The following is a 21,472-nucleotide window of genomic DNA, read 5'->3' on the forward strand; positions in this document are numbered from 1 at the left end:
ATCATTTGGGAGACGGTGGCAGGAGCTGGGGGACCAGACACTGCACAACAGGACATAAGCCAACAGCAACAGGGTGAGTAATGACCAGGGACTGTGGGGATGGGCACAATGGCACACATGCCCAATTAAGTATAGCACATCTGCGGACAAACCATGCCCAAGTGTCAAAACTCCGACCAAGAGCCCAATTTACCCAAGTCTGCAACATCTCAGCACTGTAAAAGCACAGAAGTGAAAGGCACACCGCCTGAAAGGGATAAGGACCCGCAAAATCAGAGCTGAAGGGGCAACCCATTCACAATGCAGCACACACACATAAGAATCCGAGCACCTCAACATTGTCAACAATGTGGTACAAACTGCAACACTTTCACAACAGAACAGAGGACACAACTGCTGCAGCTTCTGTGCAGAAAATGGCCATTCGCTTTTGGCATAGCAGGAAACTGTGAGATGACAATGTACAAGTACCACCTCACATCCCTGATGGTGTAGAAATGTCAACTGTCCCGCATCAAATAGGCATCTCCTCACAAATAGTCACAATGTACATTGTCATGCAGTCTGTTAGTTAACATGTACAATGTGTGAACATACAGGGACAATCAACACCTCCTCCAGAGCAGACCCAACAACACAGCACTGATGATGAAGAGGACCTCCCCAACATCGACACCGATGCCCTCCAATAGCTCATGGACAGCCCTGGCACCCCATCCCCAGGAGCAGGGCAGCCCAGCTGCATCCAGGAGCCCCCACCCCCTGCACAGACCACACAGAAGGAAGCACCCACCACCACAGCTGTCTCCCAGGACCCCCACGACCAACACATGGCATTCCAACACCTTGTGTTATGGTGCCAGGAGAAGATGGCTGAGCAGCTGTGGGTGGGGTTCGATCCCATGGCAGCCAAGCTAGATGCCATACATGGTTGTCTAAGTCCCATCAGGGAACACTTACAGTACCTAACGGGCACCCAATGTCCGCTCCATGCTCTCCAACAATCCATGGCTGACATCGCTGGAGTCATGACTCTGAGACAAGAACAACTGTCTAGTCAGAGTGGCTCCACCGATGTCACCCGTAAGTTGGGACACACAAGGAGAATGATGGAGAGCTTGGAGCTGATGCAAGTGTAAACAATGTTTCACAGCTGCACACCAGCGAGATGAAGCTGGGATCTTCCATGCCCTGCGGATCCTCTTCATGGCATTGCCACCACAAGGCCTGGTGCGGATGAATGCTGCTGCTACCACTCCATCCACATCTCCGCTCACTGAAGTGTCAGTGCCACACAGTGCGGCAGACATTCCACCTCCGGCTCCTGATGTGTTACTGCCACACAGTGATGCAGACAGAACACCACCACCATCATGTGCGGCACCTGAAATATCAGAGGACGATGATGATGACAAATCCAGCTCTGTGCTCAGAATGAAGTGGTAGCATTCATCTCCGCCATATGGCCGGTATCCGCTTGGTTCCACACTCTGCATCATGCCCTGGAACAACAACTTCCACTGTCCCCCGATACACTCAGCGACACTCACCTTGGACCTCGATATGGACTGCCATATTTTTCTGGTTACCAATGACACAGCAATCACACTGCGGACTGAAGTCTTCCACTTTCGCTGAACTGGTCTATCCCTAAAGGACTCTGGCTGGCCCTCCACGGGGCAACAATGTGAAGTGGGGTTTGCATGGCCCTGTACTGCTCCAGCTACAACACAACCACTGAATGTGAATAAAACATTCTAATTCACACAGATGTGTCATGGCCATGATCAATCAAGTATGTAAGTATGGATGAATGGATGAATGTAGGGACAGTGATTCAACAAAAAGGTACTCCCTGGGTAATGCTATCAATGCGCATGTCTGGCCGTGACCCAGATGGGAAGTGAGACACACAGTCATTCAAATCAACACTCATCACAGTTGAATACAAGTGAAGATGCGTACACTTTATTAGCATATGCGTGTTAGTAGGGGTAAGATGAGTGCCACAACATGCAGACCAATGCAGCAGTATGTCAGAATGAGGAACGTTGCCAAGCACCACTGTCCACTCCGGGGGAGTGCCTCACCTTTCACAGGTGTGTGTCAACCCGCGTTGTTGTCCGCCCATGTAGTCGGAGTCCAGGCGAATGCAGCCATGTCCACTGTTGTCGTGGGATATGTGACCAGATCTCCAAGATGCAACAAGGTGTCAGGACATGTGCAATGGGTTCAAATCAGTTGTGGCTGCAGGTACGTAGTTACTCGTCCATGAAAGTGATTGCTGCTTCGTAGGCCATCATTTCCAACATGAGATCGTTGTCGACTTCATCAAACAGGACATCGAGTCCATCCATTAGCAGGTCCGGAAAGATGTGGTGTCCACCCCCTTTCACCAATTAGCACTACAGCCCAATAGGGGAGCGGTTCAATGAGGTCACTGCACACGAGGATTTGTGCAATCTCCCAGGTCCAGCTGCCAGCATGTATGCCAAGTTGCAAGGCATCCCATAAACGGGTATCACGGTGAGACTGCTGGTCGTGTGCCAACAGGGGGCGCACACACGTCAAGATCCAGTTAATCTACCGTCCTGTTGGATAGGCAGACATCCATGCACCACTTGAATATGCACGATCGACAATGCCACACAGGCTGAACGCAGGTGACTTTAGCAAGGCGGTAGCCCCCAGTAAATGCAGCATTTGTGCATGGTACAGTTCCACGTGACAGGGGTTGTGCATGTATCCGGGATGTTCTGCCATTGCGTTAGTGGCTCTTGTTGAAGCGGCACTGTTCTGACCTGCGCCAGTACTGTGGATGAAATGTCACATCTCGGATCAATTAGTTGTTTTAGTGTGCACCGGTTGTACGCCTAGGATGTTGTGGGAGTAAGTGTGAAGGCCATTCCATGCAAGATTACTTCGAGCAAGGACACCTGTGAGTGGGGTGTGTATACGTTGGTCTCTCGGTCTGTGCGTCGTGTGGGAGTCAGAATCAGCTGCAATAGTATCTGTCAGGGGTTGCCAAGCACATGCAATTCCGAGGTCGGAGGTGCAGATGTGATTCCGCCTGATAGTTCAGACAAAGGAGCTTTCATCCCTAGTGTAAGTTTGTAAACTGCTTGCATTCATGAAATGTGAAGTGGCTTGTTGGGGGTGGGGTGAGATGAGTGCGACTTTGGGATTCATTTTTGACACGTCTTGCAGGTGGCATATGAGCGGCATCACTGTGTGTTACATTGCCTCACAGCTGCTCCTCCCTCCCCCTGAATCCATTTACTTATGTGTGCTGCGCGATTGCATCACTTGCACTCCTACGGCACAGTATACTCATGCCCGTCTGCGCATGTCCACAAGGCTGACAAAGGCACTGTGATGTTGGACATTGAAGGTGATGGGTCACATGAGTGTAGGCCTATGGCAAGGATGGGCCAGACACAGATGTAGGGTACATACCTGGCTGAACAGGCGCTGCTAATGTGTCATTTGGCTCATGCTGCGGCAATACAGATACACACAACACTTGTATGTATGATCCTGGACCCAGAGCGGTCTTGCACTCCTTCATTACTCTGTTCGTGCGAGCTCGCCCTCCAACATTGTCGCTTACAAGGGGGGACGACTTAACTACATGTCCAAGCTCTAACCCACTGCCTGAGGTGACATGGTTGCGTCCGCTGTCTACAGCACAATGTAATGTGGTAGGGCCCGGGGTCATCATTCATACATAATGACCACATGGACACACTTGGATAGATAGTGGAACTGGCTACAGGCACGTGCGCCTGGCCCCTTTTTATTACCAGGATCACATATCCAGTGACGCCTGTGCTGAATGGGTGTGGGGTGAGTGTGAGCCAGCCCTCAGGGAGTGGTTGGTGCTGGCAACAACTTGAACAGTGATCACTATTAAAGGGGAAACAGAAAACACCAACATAACACAAACAACTGCGAAGCATCATGGTGGTAGCCGGAGCAAGTACAGAGGTCACCCAATATTCAACCAGAAGGGGCCATGGCTTGTGGTGCACGGAGGTAGGGGCACCAGAGCTGAATGTGCTCATGTGAAGAAATTGTCAAGGCTTGTGTCCCCTTCTGGATATTCCTGCTGTAGCTGCAGTGGGGTGTGTTACACCTGCCTCATCTTCATCATCATCGTCCCAGGTCTTCCACACTGCCTGAGGTGACATTGTTGCGTCCGCAGTCCACAGCACGTAACTCAATCATAAAGGGTCCATGAGCTGTGGTGCACAGAGTTAGTGGCACCTGTGGCGCTCAGCGGGTGCGCAGGCTGCGATGATGCATCGTCCGTGAAGGTCAGGAATGGATCTGACCGCAGTGTAGGCCGGAGGCAGAGGTCAGCAGGGTCCAACAGCCATGTGGCGTTGACTTGTGGTGTACAGAGTTAGTGGCACCTGTGGCGCTCAGGGGGTGCACAGCCTGCGATGATGCATGGTCCGGGCGGGCCACACTGGGTGCAATGCCTTTTGGCTACTGAATTCTGCCTCAATAGGGCCACATGGCGTTGACTTGTGGTGAACAGAGTTAGTGGCACCTGTGGTGCTCAGGGGGTGCACAGCCTACGATGATGCGTGGTCCTCGCGGGCCGCACTGGGAGCAATGTCTGTTGCCTACTGGGCTGCAATCGCGACTCGATGTGAATTGTGAGCCCTGCTGAACGCAGTGTAGGTCGACGGTAGTAGTCAGCGCAGACATAACTCTGTGGTGCTGTACCGCTGGATGCCAGCGATCGGGCTGAGGAGGCAGGAGGTCACGGCGGTGGCCTCGTGGCAGGGTGAGGGGCACCGCCCTGGCAGATGCGTTGGCCATCCCCGAAGTGAACCACACCCAGAGCCCCGGGCTATTTATTCACACTCCTATGCTGGACTGGCATACGCCGGACCAGCCCACTCTGCTTACGCTTACAGGGGTGGACGACACAGCTACATGACCAAGGTCTTACCCACTGCCTGAGGTAACATGGTTGCGTCCACTGTACACAACACTACAAACACCAGCAGTATATGTCCACATGGACAGGTCTGTGCCCTTCATACCGAGGTCTGTCCAGCACATCACCGCCACACTTGGCATTGTGTGCATTCTTATTCATGGGTGACTTGCCTCCTTCACACATACTTGGTTCCCACCTCCCCACACATTCTGCTATTGTGTGGCTGAGGGGCCATGCCGTTTTCGGAACGTCTGCTGTCCTGTTCTGCGCTGCCTCAGTGGTAGTCGGGGGGGCATGGGGGTGGTGGCGGTGGGTGTTGTGGACCTCTTGGGTCTCCGAGCTGCATGATCAATGTCTCCATGACATGTGTTGGTCTTCAGATGTATCTCTGGGCTGGGCTCCCTTTCATACTGCAGGTAGTCGTCCTGCTTTACACCAGTAAAAGGCAGGTGTTGAATCGCTGCTGCTAACGCGTCTTATCGCCTGTTTGTGGGTCGCATCGCAGGTATGGCTGGTCGTTGAAAATAGTGCTAAGTGGTGTTTTTGTGTGTTTTTGCACAGGAACGCCTACTTTGCATATCATTAGCGTTAGTTGTCGCTCTCATCCGTGGCAATGTTTTTTGCGGAAGCTATCGCTGGAAAACTGGCAATATTGGCAGTTTGCAACCGCTTGAGAATGGGGCGATAATTTGTTTGCCACTTTTGCTGTGCTAAAGTGCCGATAACTCTGCGATAAGTCCTTGAGAATATGCCCGCCTGTGCTTTCCGGAGCTCTTAACTATGAAAACTCTACCGATCACTTTGTGTAAAATCTATTGAGAGAGCAGAGGTACCTTAAGGTACTGAATCAGTCCACTAACCTGCCAGCACCACAGTGGTGGTATCTACATGCAATGTACAACGGCCCAGTCAAGATTTTAGATGTGCAAAGAATAATAATATTTTCTATGGATTATAAATTTCCTATAAATTCATGTCTCAACTCTGCACCGAATAATTTTAGTTCATTTTAAAAGGGGTTTGTATCTAACATTTTTATACAGACTCCTAGTAAAACGAGCGATTTCAAAAATTGTTGAAAATGTAGCTTATAGTCATCATTCACGATTCAAAATCAAGGAACACCTTATCCAACATGGGCTTCCAACTTTATAAAAAAATAGCTGCCTTCTTTCTGGGTTACATAACCGAAAGGGCACAGTTACTGGATAATTTAATGGGCTGTTACGAAACAAACCTTGACTACTTGTCATCCTTTTTGTAGAAAAGCCCTCAAATCAATAAAATGTCTTCCATCCATCTCCCGACCTAGACCCTTCTCTCTGCAAGGAAACAGGCAAATCTCCAAGGAAAATGGTTCATCATCCACAACAAATCATCCCAAGTATCCACCAGAGACACGTCAATGCCTTATCGTCCGAGAAGGCCAACGTGGCATCAGTCGGAATGATTATGGAATCCCAGAGCAGAATGAAATTGGACCACTTCCAAGTTCTCTACCGTCAGAATGAAAAAAATGCAGCTTTTTCAGTATTCTCAATTGTACAGTTCTCAACATCCCACCAAAATTCAAATGAATCGATTTGTTCTAAAGAACATTGATCCTGGGGATTCAACTTAAAATATGTAGGACATAGTGGCAAATGTTGATATTTTCCAAGTTTTCAGCCAATATCTTTAATGTGATTTTCTTTTCTTAGAAAACCATGCTTCTCAAGTCTCGGGGACCATCTGCACTTGCTCCTAGTAGGTCATCTTGTAAGAACAAATTAAAAAGATTTGCTTACTGGCTTTAAAGGTTTTCAGTCAAGCAGAGCCTTTAATGATATTAATTGCTGTCGTCATTTGAGAAACGTATTGACTATGACAAATTTAGCCTTTATAAGAAATAACATTATACCTATGCGTGTCCTCAGCTATATGACAAAAATGGCATGGATTGTAAAACGTGTTCCTGTGACCTCCACTATGAAGTGTAGAATTTGCCATTTGCTATAATTGACTAACAGTATTGGGTTAAGCTCCATACAGGTATTTTTTTTCTACATACATACAAGGCAGGCCTCTGCTTGGAGAAAAACAGGGGCTGCATTACACATGCGGCACACTTTCCTTCATTGCATCGGGTGCACCTTTAAAAAGGTGTGCCTGGCGCAATGAGGGAAAGTGTGCTGCATTATGGTGAATGCGCTGCCCACAGGGAAGACGCAAACTTGTGCTGCCCTGGGGTAGCCCATTCATGTGAAATACGGAGCTGCTGCTTTACAACGCTCCACAGTGCAGGCGGCATTAGAGATCTCCTTGCAGGCGGGTCCAGTCAGTGACTGCCCTCCCTTGCAAGGGTATGTCTGGGTGTCCATGGGGCCCCCTTTCAACCCGTCAGAGGGCTGCCATCAGGGGGCACACTGACAGTGTGCCACCTTGGTGGTGGCGCACTGTCAGTGCGCCTCCTGAGGGCTTCTTTGCCTCTGCACCCATGTCGGTAATACGGCACAGGCACTGAGGCAAAGGGATTCTCTCATTTGCCTGGGGCACACCCCCATGCAAATGAGGGAACACCCCCTACAGATAGCACTGACTCTCTTTGTGCACCAGGGCTATTGGTATTCCAGAAGGGGAAGCACAAGCGTCTGCGGCCCTTTCTGTAATAAAAGAGTGCCCCAGGGGCACACAAAGCGGGCGCAAACACCCATTGCGCCCCAGGGGCACTCTCTATAATACAGCCCCAGAAGTATAATATAATGGTGTAGAAAACCAGCTCACTTTTCAGTTCGTCCATTCAGATATGGCCAAAATTTTCCAGCTCGGTTTTCAAATGTTCACAAATTTTATGATTTCTGCAGACTGACTTAGTTTTTTTGTTTTGCTGGAAAAATTCAGAAATCAAAGAAAACGAGGATTTTGTCTGTACTTAAATTAAGCGATGGTTGTGAAAGGCAAAAGGGATTTTGGAAAACATCAAAATTGACACTTAATATAAGTCAATTGAAGCTAAAATATAAAGACCGGTGTGGCGTGAGCTTGTGTATCAGCAGGGAACAAGCTGGTTTCAGAGAGAAACCCTTCATACTCTTGGAGCAAAAGGTATTATGACTAGAACTAACTCAAGGGTGTGGGTTTAAACTGGTGTGTGGATGCACAGATCGCAACAGGAAACATGGTCATATATGGGGCACAGAAATAAGCAAGAAGTGTTCAAATGGGTGTGAGTTTAGCTTTGGTGTGTATATGAGCAGATGTTGAAATATAGGAACTAGGGCAAAACAAGTTCGTATGGGCTAGGAGTAACTCCAAAGAAACATGGATCAAAAACTTGGCATAAAATGTGGCTGTGTTGACATGGCTGTGATCACGGGGAAAATCAGGGGCGAGTTAGAAAATAATTTGAGGATGCTAAAGGAGTATCTCGGGTGTCATGTTGTACATAAGGTTTGATCTCTGGGTTCTCATGACTCATGCTTACTTTCTTGGCTTGTTGGTCTTCACTTTTGTTTGCTGAACTTTCCTTACTTGGTGTCTCGTAGCCCAGAGTGCTCTTCTTTTCTCTGCGGCTCTTGAAGCAGTGGTAGCTTATGGTAGCAAGGCTGCGTAATTTGAGAGAGCATCCTCTCTGACAAGGTATCTCTCACTGGTCTGTCTGTCAGCAATAAGAACAGTCATTACTCCCTACAGTGTGGGGTGAGGGTCTTCAGCAATGTTCCAACCTCCCCTACATCACCCTTAGATGGTTCACCTGGTTCTGTAGGTTATGGAGGAGCCTAGAAGATGGAGATTGTCAAGCTACTCAGGGGGCGTGGTTAGGGCAGAGTTGGTTGGGTGTGAGGGAGAGGCAAACACTGCTGGGAATCTCGGAGACTGGCGGTGGAGGAAAATAGGCTTCTCAGAAAAGGACATGTCGAAAGAGGGATGTTCTGTTGGTGAACGGACGAATTTGACTTTCTGTCCATTGGGTGGATCTATCTATCTATCTATCTATCTATCTATCTATCTATCTATCTATCTATCTATGACAATGAACTCTCCTGTAAATCCCAAATTAGGCAAGTCTCTTCCTCATGCTTTGGGAAGTTACGTACTATGCAGACATTTCTCCACTTCCTGCCTATGGAGTGTCCAAGAACAGTAGTCCATGCCCCAATTACATCACACTTGGACTACGCCAACAGTCTTTATCTGGGTCTCCCCGCCTATCTGACAAGTAGACTGCAAATAATCCAGAACGCTGCTGCTAGATTGATTTGCAAAATACTTTTCCGACAATCTATCACTCCCAACCTGAGAAATCTTAATTGGCTACCTGTGATCCGGTGCATAGAATTCAAGGCACTTACCTTGGCATTCAGAGCTACCATGGAGCTGGGCCCGGCGTACCCGAGAGACAGAATCAAGCACTTCCATCATGACCGGGCCCCAAGATCCAACCAATTGCATCTCCTTGTAATCCCCCGCTTTCGTAAGGCGAGGACAGGCGGCAGAGCCTTTGCGGTTAAGACCGCCAAACTCTGGAATGCCCATCCACTCTCCATCCACTTATCGGAGACTGAACTTACTTTCCATCGTGCCCTTAAAACGTGGCTCTTCACCAATACCTAGTTTCCCCTTGCGCCTGTTTGTTTCAGGCGACTGCCTCAGCGCCAGGACACCCTCGTTGGGGGTAGCTGCGTGCTCTACAAACACCAAAAATAAAAATAAATAAAATAAATATCTATCTATCCATCTATCTACCTCTCTACCTACCTGCCTAGTGAAAAACCTGCACCCAAATTGGGCCTTTCTTTTCGCGCTTAAAACTGAGATAATGAACAGAGGGGATCATGATGACGCTGGTAATGTTACATATCTGTTCAAAAGCCACGTTTTAGGTTTCTTTGTAAACACTAAATGGTTGGGGATGGATGAAAGATGTGCAGGCATTGGGTTCCATTAAGAAACCATATCTAGACTTCCATGTCTGATAAATTACATGTACATCATGCTGTGCCTTATAAAAAGGTTTTACAATATCACTACACATCACCGTGCCGAACAAAAATATTAAGCTACATTCAAGGTGAAGGATAACACATTAATTGTGCGCTTATTAAAGTGAGAGATTTCGTCTATAAATTATAAAATAAACGCCCCTGCCTCTTAAAGAATGTCACACTGATAGGCCGACATTAAAAATAATTGTATGCATTCAGGTTTATTTTTACGACCTATATCGTAAAGATGACATTCTGGTTCATGCCAACAAATTAGGGATATAGCAGTATTTTCTAACAAACATGCCAGACAACACGATTGTGCCAAGTTTCCTGCTATCTGGCGACAAATGGGGATGTTGCTCACTATTTAAATGTAATGTTCGGATGTTTTTCTCTATCTATCTAGCCCATTTGCATGTCGTTCTACCCTCATTCATTTAGCCCATGATAATGTGCTAAACCAATGTGCACTGCCTGTAGCCTGTCTGTTAGCTTCTGTTTGTCTGACAACTTTCTAATATGTCTAGTTGCCAACCGACCACTGATTACCAGTACGTAATGTGTGCAGGTGTGGGAATTGGCATCCCTTGTCAGGGACCTGGAATTATTTTTCATCCTCAGTTTTGACCCAGAGCAGGGGAGATAAAGAGAGCAAAAGGAGAAAGCAGGAGGAGGAGGCATTGAAAAGAATCTGCAGGGGAAGGATGCAGACAAAGAGTGTCGGGTGGTGGTACAAAGTGGCATGAGGTGGACTCAAGACTTGGCAGCATCGGGACTAGGCAGAGCTGGTATTTTGTACCACTGGTGGTGGGGTCCTTAGGAAAACTTTGCACCTCTGCACTTATTTTTATTATTATTTTTTTTCAAATTAACTGCTGCCCCCTCTTGTTGGTGGCCACCTGTACGCAGACAGACTGTATCATACAGGCGCGGCCCATGCAGGTAAGAGCAGTAGGGTGGGGGAAGGGGGGGGGGGTTGACAGCCGGCAACGATGATGGAAAATTTATTATTTATTTAATTTTCCCTTGGTGTTATCTGTCGAATCCCCCTGCCCCACCCATCTTACCTGATTGGGCCGCTCCTGGTATCATGGCAGATTGATGAAAGCTCCATTGATAATGAATGTCTTCTCTTTCCTACCTTTCAGTTCTGCTGATGGCCTTGCTTCGCCTCAGACCCTCCTCTAAAGAGATACTTTCAACAGGAAAGAAAGGGCAGAAGAGCCTAGAATTTACAAAAAAAGATGACTGCAGGTCTGAAGAGGTCTGACCAGTTCACCCGCAGCGCATTCCCTACCATGGCCTCATTCAGAGCCATTAACTGGGATTGTTTTGAAAATATTGGGAATACTTTTACACAGGTGGAGTCGAAATGAATTGAAGCCGGGAGGACTTGGGGCGGGGTAGGTGAAATATTGGAAAACAAGTGGTATGTGTGGCCAGGTTTGTTTATTTTAATTAACATCCAGTGAGAGACTTATCTTTCTAATGCTGTACTTTAAAAAGCCAACATGCTATTGCTGTAAAATATGTATCTTAATCTATATGGTAGGAGGCGCTTGAGAAGCGGGAAATTGAGAGAATTAATGGTGGTGTAAGAGGTACTTGAGAAGAGAGAATTTAGAGCATTAATGATGGTGTATGAGAAAATAGGTTTAAAATTTGATATCTTTCTCAACAAATGTAGTTCTCCTCAAACCAGACATCCATACAACTCCAAGCCTATTTGGAGGTAGACTGGTTATATTGAAACCTTAAAGCAATACTTAACTGTCCGGGTAGTGTCTCAGTAATGACAGTAGGGCTGGGGAAGTGGCAATCACATAATTAGCAGCCCGATATGCACACTATATTAACCCTTCTAGCTCTTCAGAACTCGATCCTTACATGAAATCACAAGATCACATTGAGGTCAGTCTGCGATTTCACCATAGGTTCTTCTAAACCCCCATAAATGCCAAGGAGTTAGTCTTAAAATTAACTTTGTGTGTGTGTTTTTTTAATAAGTTTAGTATACAGTAGGCTTTGAGGTAGGGCAATGAAGTCTCTGGGGTGTCTTATCTGGTTTTCCATTGTGCCTTAGTGTTGGAGTTATCCATTCATCCATTATTCGACTGCAAAGTCTCTGCAAAGATGTGACCACGTTGGCTGGCTATGATGTTACTACCCAAAGAAGAAAGCGTTTCCCTATTCGTGGACTATTGTGGGTATTAAAGTAAATAGAAAGACAGCAATAAAGCTGTAAAATGCCGCATCCTCTACAGTTTTATTCAAACACTTGAGGCTAGAAGTTTATTCAACCTCAAAGCTGGGCCAAAGAAATCCAACGAATGCTTTGCAATAAATATTAAAATTTTGTTAAAAAGCGATGAAAATACGTTTCTTTTTTAATTTGGGCATTTGTCTAAATATAATTTTTGGGGATTAGTAACACTATCTGTTCAGTTGTCATTTCTAAAAATGAACTTTCTGTACCATCCACTTGTTGAAGAGCAAGGGTTTGTATTTTCAGAAATGTGAACCATGTTGAAAAATGGACTCTTTTCCCATCATTCACGGTGTCTAGGGAGGTTTCAGGATGTTTGTGATTGGCACACATGATGAACCTGATTGATGCTGGCTCCTGGGCACACGACTCTTCAATAAAAAGACAAAGTCCAAGAGAAGACCAGGGACTTGATCCAACCGGATATTTCCCCTGAGCCTCAGATTGCTGATGGACGGTATTTACAGGTCGAAGATGGTATGTTGTCATCTGGGAGCCATCTTTCCGACATGTGTTTGTTACTAAGAGACTAACTCAACCCGTCAATAGCAGAGTCGCAAAGCTCAGACACTGATCGTTGAGGCTTAGGTGCAATCTAGTAGCTCCTAACTTACTGCATTACGCCAAACTCTGGGGTAGAGGTTTTACTATGTATTTATTACATTAAAAGCCAATAACAGGAAAAGCAGAATAATATATATATATATTACATCAGGAATTGGAAGGAAATGTATAACCAAATCATTTCAGTACTTCCCGTTTAGTCTGGCATTGTGATTTCTTGCTTCATGTTGGTGCACAGAATGCCAATCACAGATAAGTCCAACTTTGCCCTTTTTGTGAAGACATCCACCCTTTAAGCCACGCACCAAATCTATTTGGCTCTACCGTTTAATTGGGGTGCTCTATCCATAACTTCTTTGTGTGGTACGTACCGTTGATTCTCTATTGTTAAGGCAGAAATCACAAAAATACACCAAATGTGTGGTGGAAAATCACTCTTAACGATTTCAAACTGTGCATAACCTCTTTTTCGCGCTTTAACGTTCGGGGTTTTAATCCATATGTTGGGTGGCAGCTGTAGTTGTGTATGCCAATGATCTCCCTGTAGACGTCCTCGTTAATTTTTTAACTCGAAAAATTGTTGTGTGACACTATTCCGCCATCAAATACATTCTGTACCTTTGTCTAGATCTCCTCTTTATAAGACGACCTAAATCGCTAAAATTAAATGTTTCCAGTGCCCCTCTGTACAGCCCTTTCAACACCTTACAAACATCTTGTCAAGGAGGTAGACCCCACTTTGAGATAATTTTAATAGCTTCTCCTGTATTATATCCTGCAGATGACAGTTCATTTCTTATCATAACCACATTAGAAGAATTCAAAAATCCAACCCCTCACTAGCTCCAGTGAGCAGTGTCGCTAAACCCCTTTTTATACACATTTTAGGTAAAGGTCATATTTTCATTGCCCGTTTTGCACATGTTGGAACATAATGTACAATATCACCTTAATTAATATTAATCTGCAGCATGCCATGGCTACTAATTCCTGCACATAAGACACTCTTGCACAATTTTATTTCTGAGAATGGAATAATTCCCTAATTTGCTGTGCAAAGGCTGTTACTTATCAAACTGTTGTCCCTGATCTAAGATACCACTCATTTTTGCAATCATTACCTCATGACCAGGTTGAAATATACTTTGTTTGCACAATTATATACATGACATTCATTTGCGCACAGCCAAAAAAATAAAAATGTATTACAATATCTGCAAGTGAGACCTAAACATCATTTCCTCTAAGCATTGTCACATTAATTGTCCTCTTTTCGTAAAGACCCTATTTATGCTGAATAATGTGGCCAATAGTGTATTACAAGGTGCATTTTAGCCAAACTCTATTATGATATTTTGCTGCGTGGTCTGCACCTATCATTTTCAAATGAAACTTGAGAATTCCAATAGAAGTCCATGTTCTGATGTGAACATGGGCTTCTATTGGAATTCTCCAGGGCATATTATCAAGCCCATTATCGCCGCTTTAGAGGCAGTTTTCTGCCGCTAAACTGGCGAGAATTTTAATGTCGTCCTTGATAATATGACCCAAAATTCCTAGTCTCACTTTAGATTCATTCTACCGGCCCTCGAGCCCTAGGCACAAAATAATGATTTACTCACACTGTTCAATTAAATGTTATTGATTGGTATTGTGAAGCAGTCATCCCTCCACTGAGGGAATTTAACTTTACTCTTGTATTAAATAACAGATAGGTGTGATTAACACTCCCTTCAAAGGTTTAAAGTGCTAAAGTCGCATTTTATCACGTGCTCTGACCTTTTTCTGTTATTTTAGCCCTCAAGATCCAATAGAAATGGGAATGCAATCACCAACATTGTTAAGCATACCGAAAGCTGAAAATGTCGGCCCCAGTTGATATTTTCTCCCTTGTAGCTGTCACGTTTGGATTCTTTGGCAACCATTGTTCTTCATTCATGTTAAGGGCAGCTCATTTTCAAAATGTTATTTAAAAAGTGCTTTAGTCAGAGGTTAACTGGTCACCTTTTAGTTGCTAATTGCTCTGGTAAGGTTTTAAACTGCTACTATTCTGCCCAAACTTTTGCCAAGCAGTAATAATGTGTTTTAGGTGTCAAGATAGTGAAATAATACTGCCACACAATGTGTGTTGCTTTAAACTGCAGAATAATGATGTTAGAAATGGGTTATCTGGGTGGCTGAGGTATGCACCCAGCTAGTCAGGAACCAACACTCTAGTTAGGGTAAGCCAGATACACACTTAAGGATAACTTGAGCTCACCCTCTGGTAGCGTGGCACAGAGCAGTCAGGCTTATCTAAAGTGGCAATGTGTAAACTATTTCGGCAACACACACACACACAAAACAAAGGCATTTATTCAACACACCAAAAAAGTGAAATACCCCCAAAAATACACATTTTGCAATTAAATCCAATGCCATCCATGCCCTAAATGATGTTTAAATTCAACAGACACCACAGAAACAGTTGTTTCATTTCATGCACCCATGACTAGCTCTGGGCCTACTTGATGAAAGGCCTATTGGCAGACTAGGCCACAAGCTTGCAGGCGTATGGCAAAACCACACTGCCTGGCTTCAAAATGGCAACCAGCGACATTGCCAGGCCCCCAAAAACAAGAAAGGGAAGACAGACAATGCAGGCCTATGGCAAAAGCACACTGCCTGGCTTCAAAACGGCCACCAGCCACATGGCCAGGCTCATAAGAACAAGCCTAGTCCAAAAATTACAAAGGAAAGACATGCAGGCCTATATGGCAAAAGCAGCACACTACTACACTAACCCCACAAAATGGCCACCAGCCACATGGTCACTGACAGTCACAACAAGCAGGAGGCCTGGAAAACAATGAACTCAAAACAGGCCTATATGGCCAGAGAAAGGAGGCATGCTAAACAACACAGCTTTAATGCAAAAACGAAAATCCACAGGGCTAAACAAGGTGTGCAAGTTACACAACAACCACACCACACACAACAAAGGCATTTATTTAGCACACAGCAAAAAAGTGAAATATACCAAAAAATAAACAAAACATTTTGCAATTCAATCCAATGCCATCCATGCCCTAAATGATGTTTAAATTCAACGGACAACACAGAAAGAGTTGTTTCATGCACCCATGACTAGCTCTGGGCCTACTGACTACCCACAATAAAAAACATTAAAAATGATGAAAAGTACAAAAATTGTAGTTGTAGCAACTGCAATGCCCCAATCAAACAAACACCAACTTACTTGTAAAATCTTTTTTCGGATCGGGCGGCCGGCTACCAAAATCTCCTGGCGCATGCGAACGGATACGAAAACTCGTCAGCGAACGCAGGGATCCCGGTAAGTCTCTACTGCACGTGCAAAAACGCATTTTGAAAGTGCGAACAAGGGAAAAACTCCACTCCGCCGTGGATCGCGGAGTTTTCGGTAACTCCACGTTCTACTTGGAACGCAGAGTTGCCAAAAATCCGTAAACTCTGCGAGCAGAGCGGATGTTACCGCCCAGGCTTAGTCTCAGCCCCCACAGCTTAGCGCAATAAGGAAGCTACGTTTATCCATATGGTATGGAAATGTCCACAACTGATAATGTACTGGAAGACAGTGGCTGATACGCTCACAGAAGCCACAACACTACAATCACATCATGCAGTTCGCACTTTTTGCTGGTCATCACAAAATGTTACACAAAGCGTAGAAAATGTCTAGACCTAGCCTTGGTATTAGCCAAATGGAGACTAACCATGTCCTGGAAATCACACTCAGATCGTCATGTGCAAACATGGCTCCCTGACCATCACAGAGCACTGGTGGTAGTACACGAGATGTCCCACAGCAATTTACTAGGTTGCCCTATGGTCCCTAATCCCTAACCCCCCAGGCTGGAAGAAATATCTCACGATTATCTAATCGAAACTACCCTGCACCCTCCCTGACCCACTACCTCCTTAGGGTGATATTACGCCAAGTCCATCTATAGAGAGACATACAACACTCCTTCAACTTGGAAGACCCCCCTCTCCCTACTTTAACCTTGGGTGGGCACACCCACCCAACCCCCCCGGCATACAATGTATTAAAGGCGTACCCGTGCATCGGTACGCTGGCGTTTTACCCCCTCCCCTGCGAGCGTACGGTTAGACTGTACCTCCCATCTACATATGGATAACCACATGGGAGTCAAGGTATATCCTGCCCCCTTTTGCTAAATGGTCAGAATACTTCCAGATGAGAATTGCAGAACTTATTACGCTGAATTGTTCTATAAATGTGAAATGGATTTATGGTGATAACGACAGCAGCACTGTAACCAAGTGGATGTACCTGTCAATTATACTATAGATCTTATTTTTATAATAATAATGGTACAGTATGGGAAACGCCTACCTTTTTTGGAGTTGTGTAAGCTTCACAGACGCTTAATAAAGAAACATTCAACAACAAAAGACTTTGAAAATGTGTATTTCATGCATGAGTAATTATAACATATGTAATTCCTAATAGGCACTTTGTGTAATGTGATAATCTAAAGTCACACATTTGTTTGTCATTGAAAAGTGTATTGTGGAGTGGGAGTTAGGATTATGTGACTGGGCCTATATGGGGAAACAAATGAAAGATCCTATCTTAACCTGTGGATTTCAAATCTTTTTATGTTTTGTGCTAGAGGCAATATTCACAACCATTTCAAGCTTTACTATCTGTTAGTTGTTTTTTTAATGTATTATTATTATTTTCAGACATTTTCTGCACATATAATGTTGAAAGCAAATAATTTGTTTTGGGGAGTGGGGTTGCTGTGAGTTGCCCTTGGCCACTTTGACCCTAATTTCATTAAGGTGAAAGAGGTCAGGGACATCTAAGAGCTGACCCTGTGTCTTATTTACAATTGTAGAGGGGGGCTCTCTGTTAGCTGTCATCTGGTCAGGTGGTGGCAGCTGGTGATACCTGAAAGTGAAAGGGTGTAATACTTTCCATAGGTACACCTCATTGTTTTCACATTTTTCCTTGGGTGTCCACCATATGTTAAGAACTTCGAACAGTGTGGCACTACCGGAATTATGTCATAGGCATCCTCTTATGCCAAAAATTAAATACCATATGTCAGTAACAGAATTTCATTGATAGCAGCTATATATCATGGGTGACTGTTGGACTTGGCACTTTTTGCAGGGTCATCCCTGAACTTTTTGCCTCCCTCCTGTATTTTCTCTGACCTGTGTTTGTTGGTTTTATGACTCTGGGCACTTTACCACTGCTGATTAGTTCTAAAGTGCACATGCTCTCCCTATTGTAAATTGATTAATGGATTAGTGACTCCATGATTGGCATACTTGTCAGACCCTAGTACAGTGCACTGCGTGTGCCCAGGGCTTGTAACCAATGCTGCTGGTGGGCTTGCAGCACTGATTGTGCCACCCACCAGAGCAGCTTGTAAAGTGTGTCTCAGGTCTGCCATAGCAGAGCCTGTGTGCAGTCTGGTACTGCCATGTTGACTGGGCAAGTGCACCCACTTGCCAGTCCATAAACCTTCCCTTTTATACATATTAGTCACCCCCATGGTAGGCCCAAGGGCAGAGTGCATTATAGGTAAAAAGTAGGACATACCCTGATGTGTGTGGCATGTCCTGATAGTGAATTACAGCCATTTTCGTTTTTCACTATTGCAAGGCTACCTATTCCCCATAGGCCAGAATGGACAGTTTGATTATTACATATTATAATCCTTACTGACTCTGGGAACATGGTAGAAATTTAAGTTTAGTATGCCTGAACTCAGAATGATAAAATACATCTTTTAGTGAAGTTGGTTTTAACATTCTGTGTTTGAAAATACCACTTTTAGAAAGTAGGCATTTTCTTGTCTAACCATCCAAACCTGCCTCTGCTAGGCTGTGTATTCCTTGTCTGGAGTTTGAGTGACAGGGGCTGGGGGATTCCAGGAGACAGGGTGAGTCCGCACAAGGCTGAATAAAGCGATCTGCATCTAGATGGGTGGGAGGAGTTGCACCTGGGACCTGAATAGGGCTGGGCCTCCCTTCACAATGCTGGCTCCACCTCCTGTGGTGTGTCGGATGTCCGTGCCCTGTGAAAGGAAAGCAGGAGACATGTCAACAAAGTGCTCCAGGACTGACCAGAACTGGTTTGGACTAGGCAAATGCCTCTCTGCCTTCAGAGAACAAAGAGAAATGTAGTATAAATATTTGGACCCAAACCCAAGAACTTTAGATCACTTCTGGGAATCAAGAAGAAACTTTGCTGAGGAGAAGAACCAGGAAGCTGAAGGAGGAGACTACCCCTGTGCTGTGTGTTTGGGGGTTGGTCTGCAGTGGTTGCTTCATTACCAAAGAGAGGAGAAAAGGACTGAGTGTGCTTTCTATCAACTTGAAGAAGAATCTCCAAGGGCTTGAACTAGAGCTTGCCTCCTGCCTGAAGTCTCAGGAATACAAGACTTCCCCAACCAGCTCCCCCCTGAATTCCCTTGCTGGGAATTGAAGTCCCTGCTGTTGTGCTGGGCCTTCTGAGAGACTGCGTGTCGCTGGGAGCTGGAAGCACGACGCAACAACGAGAAGCGTGTCGCCGCCGCAGCCGCTGTCATTGCATCACCGAGGAAGTGAGCCGCCGCTGCCATCATCGCATCGCCGAAGCGCGGCGCATCGCCGGAGAAGCAGGATGCTGCCACAGAGGTCATCGTCGCATCACCGGAGAAGCGCGTCGCAGGGCCTGTCGCGGCTCCAAAAATCATCGAGTCGCCACACGGCTGTCGAGCGTGCACGCATCACACCAACATTGTCGCATCGTAACCAAGACGCCATTTTGTCGCATCGCACCGGAGAAGTCTAACAGTGCCACATAATTAGAAAATGCTGGTTTTGATATAATGGGGGTACCTTTTCACTTGTTTGCTACCCCCAATCAGACCTCCCTCGCCCAGTGAGCTACGGCTGCCAAGGATTAACAGTGTGCCAGCACAGTCATTTTGACCATGGTGTCTCCCTTTTGGCCAGAATCGCAACCAATATGTCAGGGCCTACATTTTTTTAACAGGTACCCTTCCATAAGCCAAGAATTATCTGGAGTATACCAAAACCAGCAGCAGGCTGAGAAGCATAAGACATGCTAAGAAACACTCTTACTCATTTATACACATTCTCACTCATTCACTCTGTCATTCACTCTTTCTCCAGCTCACTCACTCTAACTCACACTCTCTCACTTACTCATTCTGTTTCATACCCACTCACTGTCATTCACAGTCACATATACTCACTCTCAGAAGCACCCTTACACACACTGTCTTTCACAACCACTGAACCTCACTCACAACTACTGGTGTACAGGGGCTCTAATATGAACTCCTGGGGTGCAGGTATTCTGCTTTAATACATAGGATTCAGTAGGCTCCTCAGACCTCTGGGCCCTGGTCTCACAATCTCCCCCTCACTCACTGCTTTTCTCACTCCCTTGCCCTCACGTTCAATTATTCATACTAACTCTTACACCTTCATTCTCACACCCCTTCACTCTCATTAACACTCCCAAACACACGCCATCAGTGTGTCACTTTTAATATGGGAAAAAGCGGTGTGCGGAGATGCAAGGGACTTGTAAATAAGCCCCACTCTCTTTCAATCTCATTCTCTCTCGATCACTTACACTCACACATGAACAGAGAAAAAAAAACACCATTTCTTTTGCATACCTTTCTTCCTTTACTTGCAGCTCCAAGGCTCCATGGCGGAAGCAGAACAGAACAGGAATAATGCAGTGAACATTGGAACTAGCTAGCCATGAATTTCAATGAGGAGCAAGAGAGAGAAGCAGGACCTGGATTAAGAGGAAGACCCACCTCTTTCCATGTGTCCTGCAGACTGCAGCACACATAGAAAAAGGAGAAACTAGGAGAAATAACGGTATTTCTCCTTATTGCGCCTCCTTAAGGCTTCCCATGGGAAAGCATATGTTTTCGGAGCTTCCTCAGAGTTACAATTCCTCGTAAATCTGTAGCAGTGTCAAAAAGACATGGGTGTTGCTGGAACGCCCACAGCAATACAAACTGAATGCCCTTTTAGTGCAGGAAACTGCATTAAAGGGAGCAATATTTACAAGACCGCATTAGGCCACACCAAGTGGCTTAGTGCTGCCTGGTAAATATGGAGCAGGCCCCTGCTTTACCAGAGCATCGCAAAATGTGACACTCCGGTGGCGCAGTCTCATTGTAAATGAGGCCCTGAGTTTCTGGTTGGCAAAGTTATGCACCCTGTCCAAGCAGGAACCACAGTCCTAGACGGAAGAGTTACTTACCTTTGGGAACTATATATCTGGTAGAGACACAGTCTAGCCACAGATTGCTTAACTTAGAATTTCTCCCCAGGCGTCATACTGGATCCGGAAAATCTTTTTTCCCCAGCAATATCTCTGCACGCCGGGAGGTGGCGCCGCTCGGCTCTGTCCTGACGTCGCCCATGGAAGTGACGTCAATGGAGCCATATAAGCCCCTCCCGGCGTGCTGAAGTCAGTTTTCTACAGGAAACTTTTCCGCGCCACAATGCGGAGCCATGACAAAAACTATGATAGCATAGGAACAGTGTGTGTTAAAAACAAAAAAAAGAGTAAAATCATTTATGAGAAATAAAAGTAATTTGAAAAATCACCCAGTACCAGGAAGGACTGGAGGGAGCTCACAGAGCCCGTGCTGCAAGCAAGGGCCGATCAAAAGCCCCAAGCTG

The 21,472-nt window shown here is 45.6% G+C and overlaps 1 protein-coding gene across 5 annotated transcripts in view; it reads left to right on the forward strand.

Annotated features, from left to right (window-relative positions):
• Positions 1–12,290, forward strand: part of LOC146857170 (transcription elongation factor A protein 3-like) — a 200,230-nt gene extending 187,940 nt beyond the window's left edge. For 3 of the 5 annotated variants that reach the window (XM_085647658.1, XM_085647659.1, XM_085647660.1), the window contains one exon: positions 11,070–12,290. In XM_085647658.1, coding sequence (XP_085503784.1) covers positions 11,070–11,078 — 9 coding nt within the window. In that variant the 3' untranslated portion in view covers positions 11,079–12,290. The remainder of the gene's footprint in view (positions 1–11,069) is intronic. The other 2 variants (XR_014979861.1, XR_014979862.1) reach the window with 1 other exon arrangement.
• The last annotated feature ends 9,182 nt before the right edge of the window (positions 12,291–21,472 follow it).

Source organism: Triturus cristatus, chromosome 3_2 (genome assembly GCF_964204655.1).
Source record: "Triturus cristatus chromosome 3_2, aTriCri1.1, whole genome shotgun sequence".
In the NCBI taxonomy this organism is placed as follows: Eukaryota; Metazoa; Chordata; class Amphibia; order Caudata; family Salamandridae; genus Triturus; species Triturus cristatus.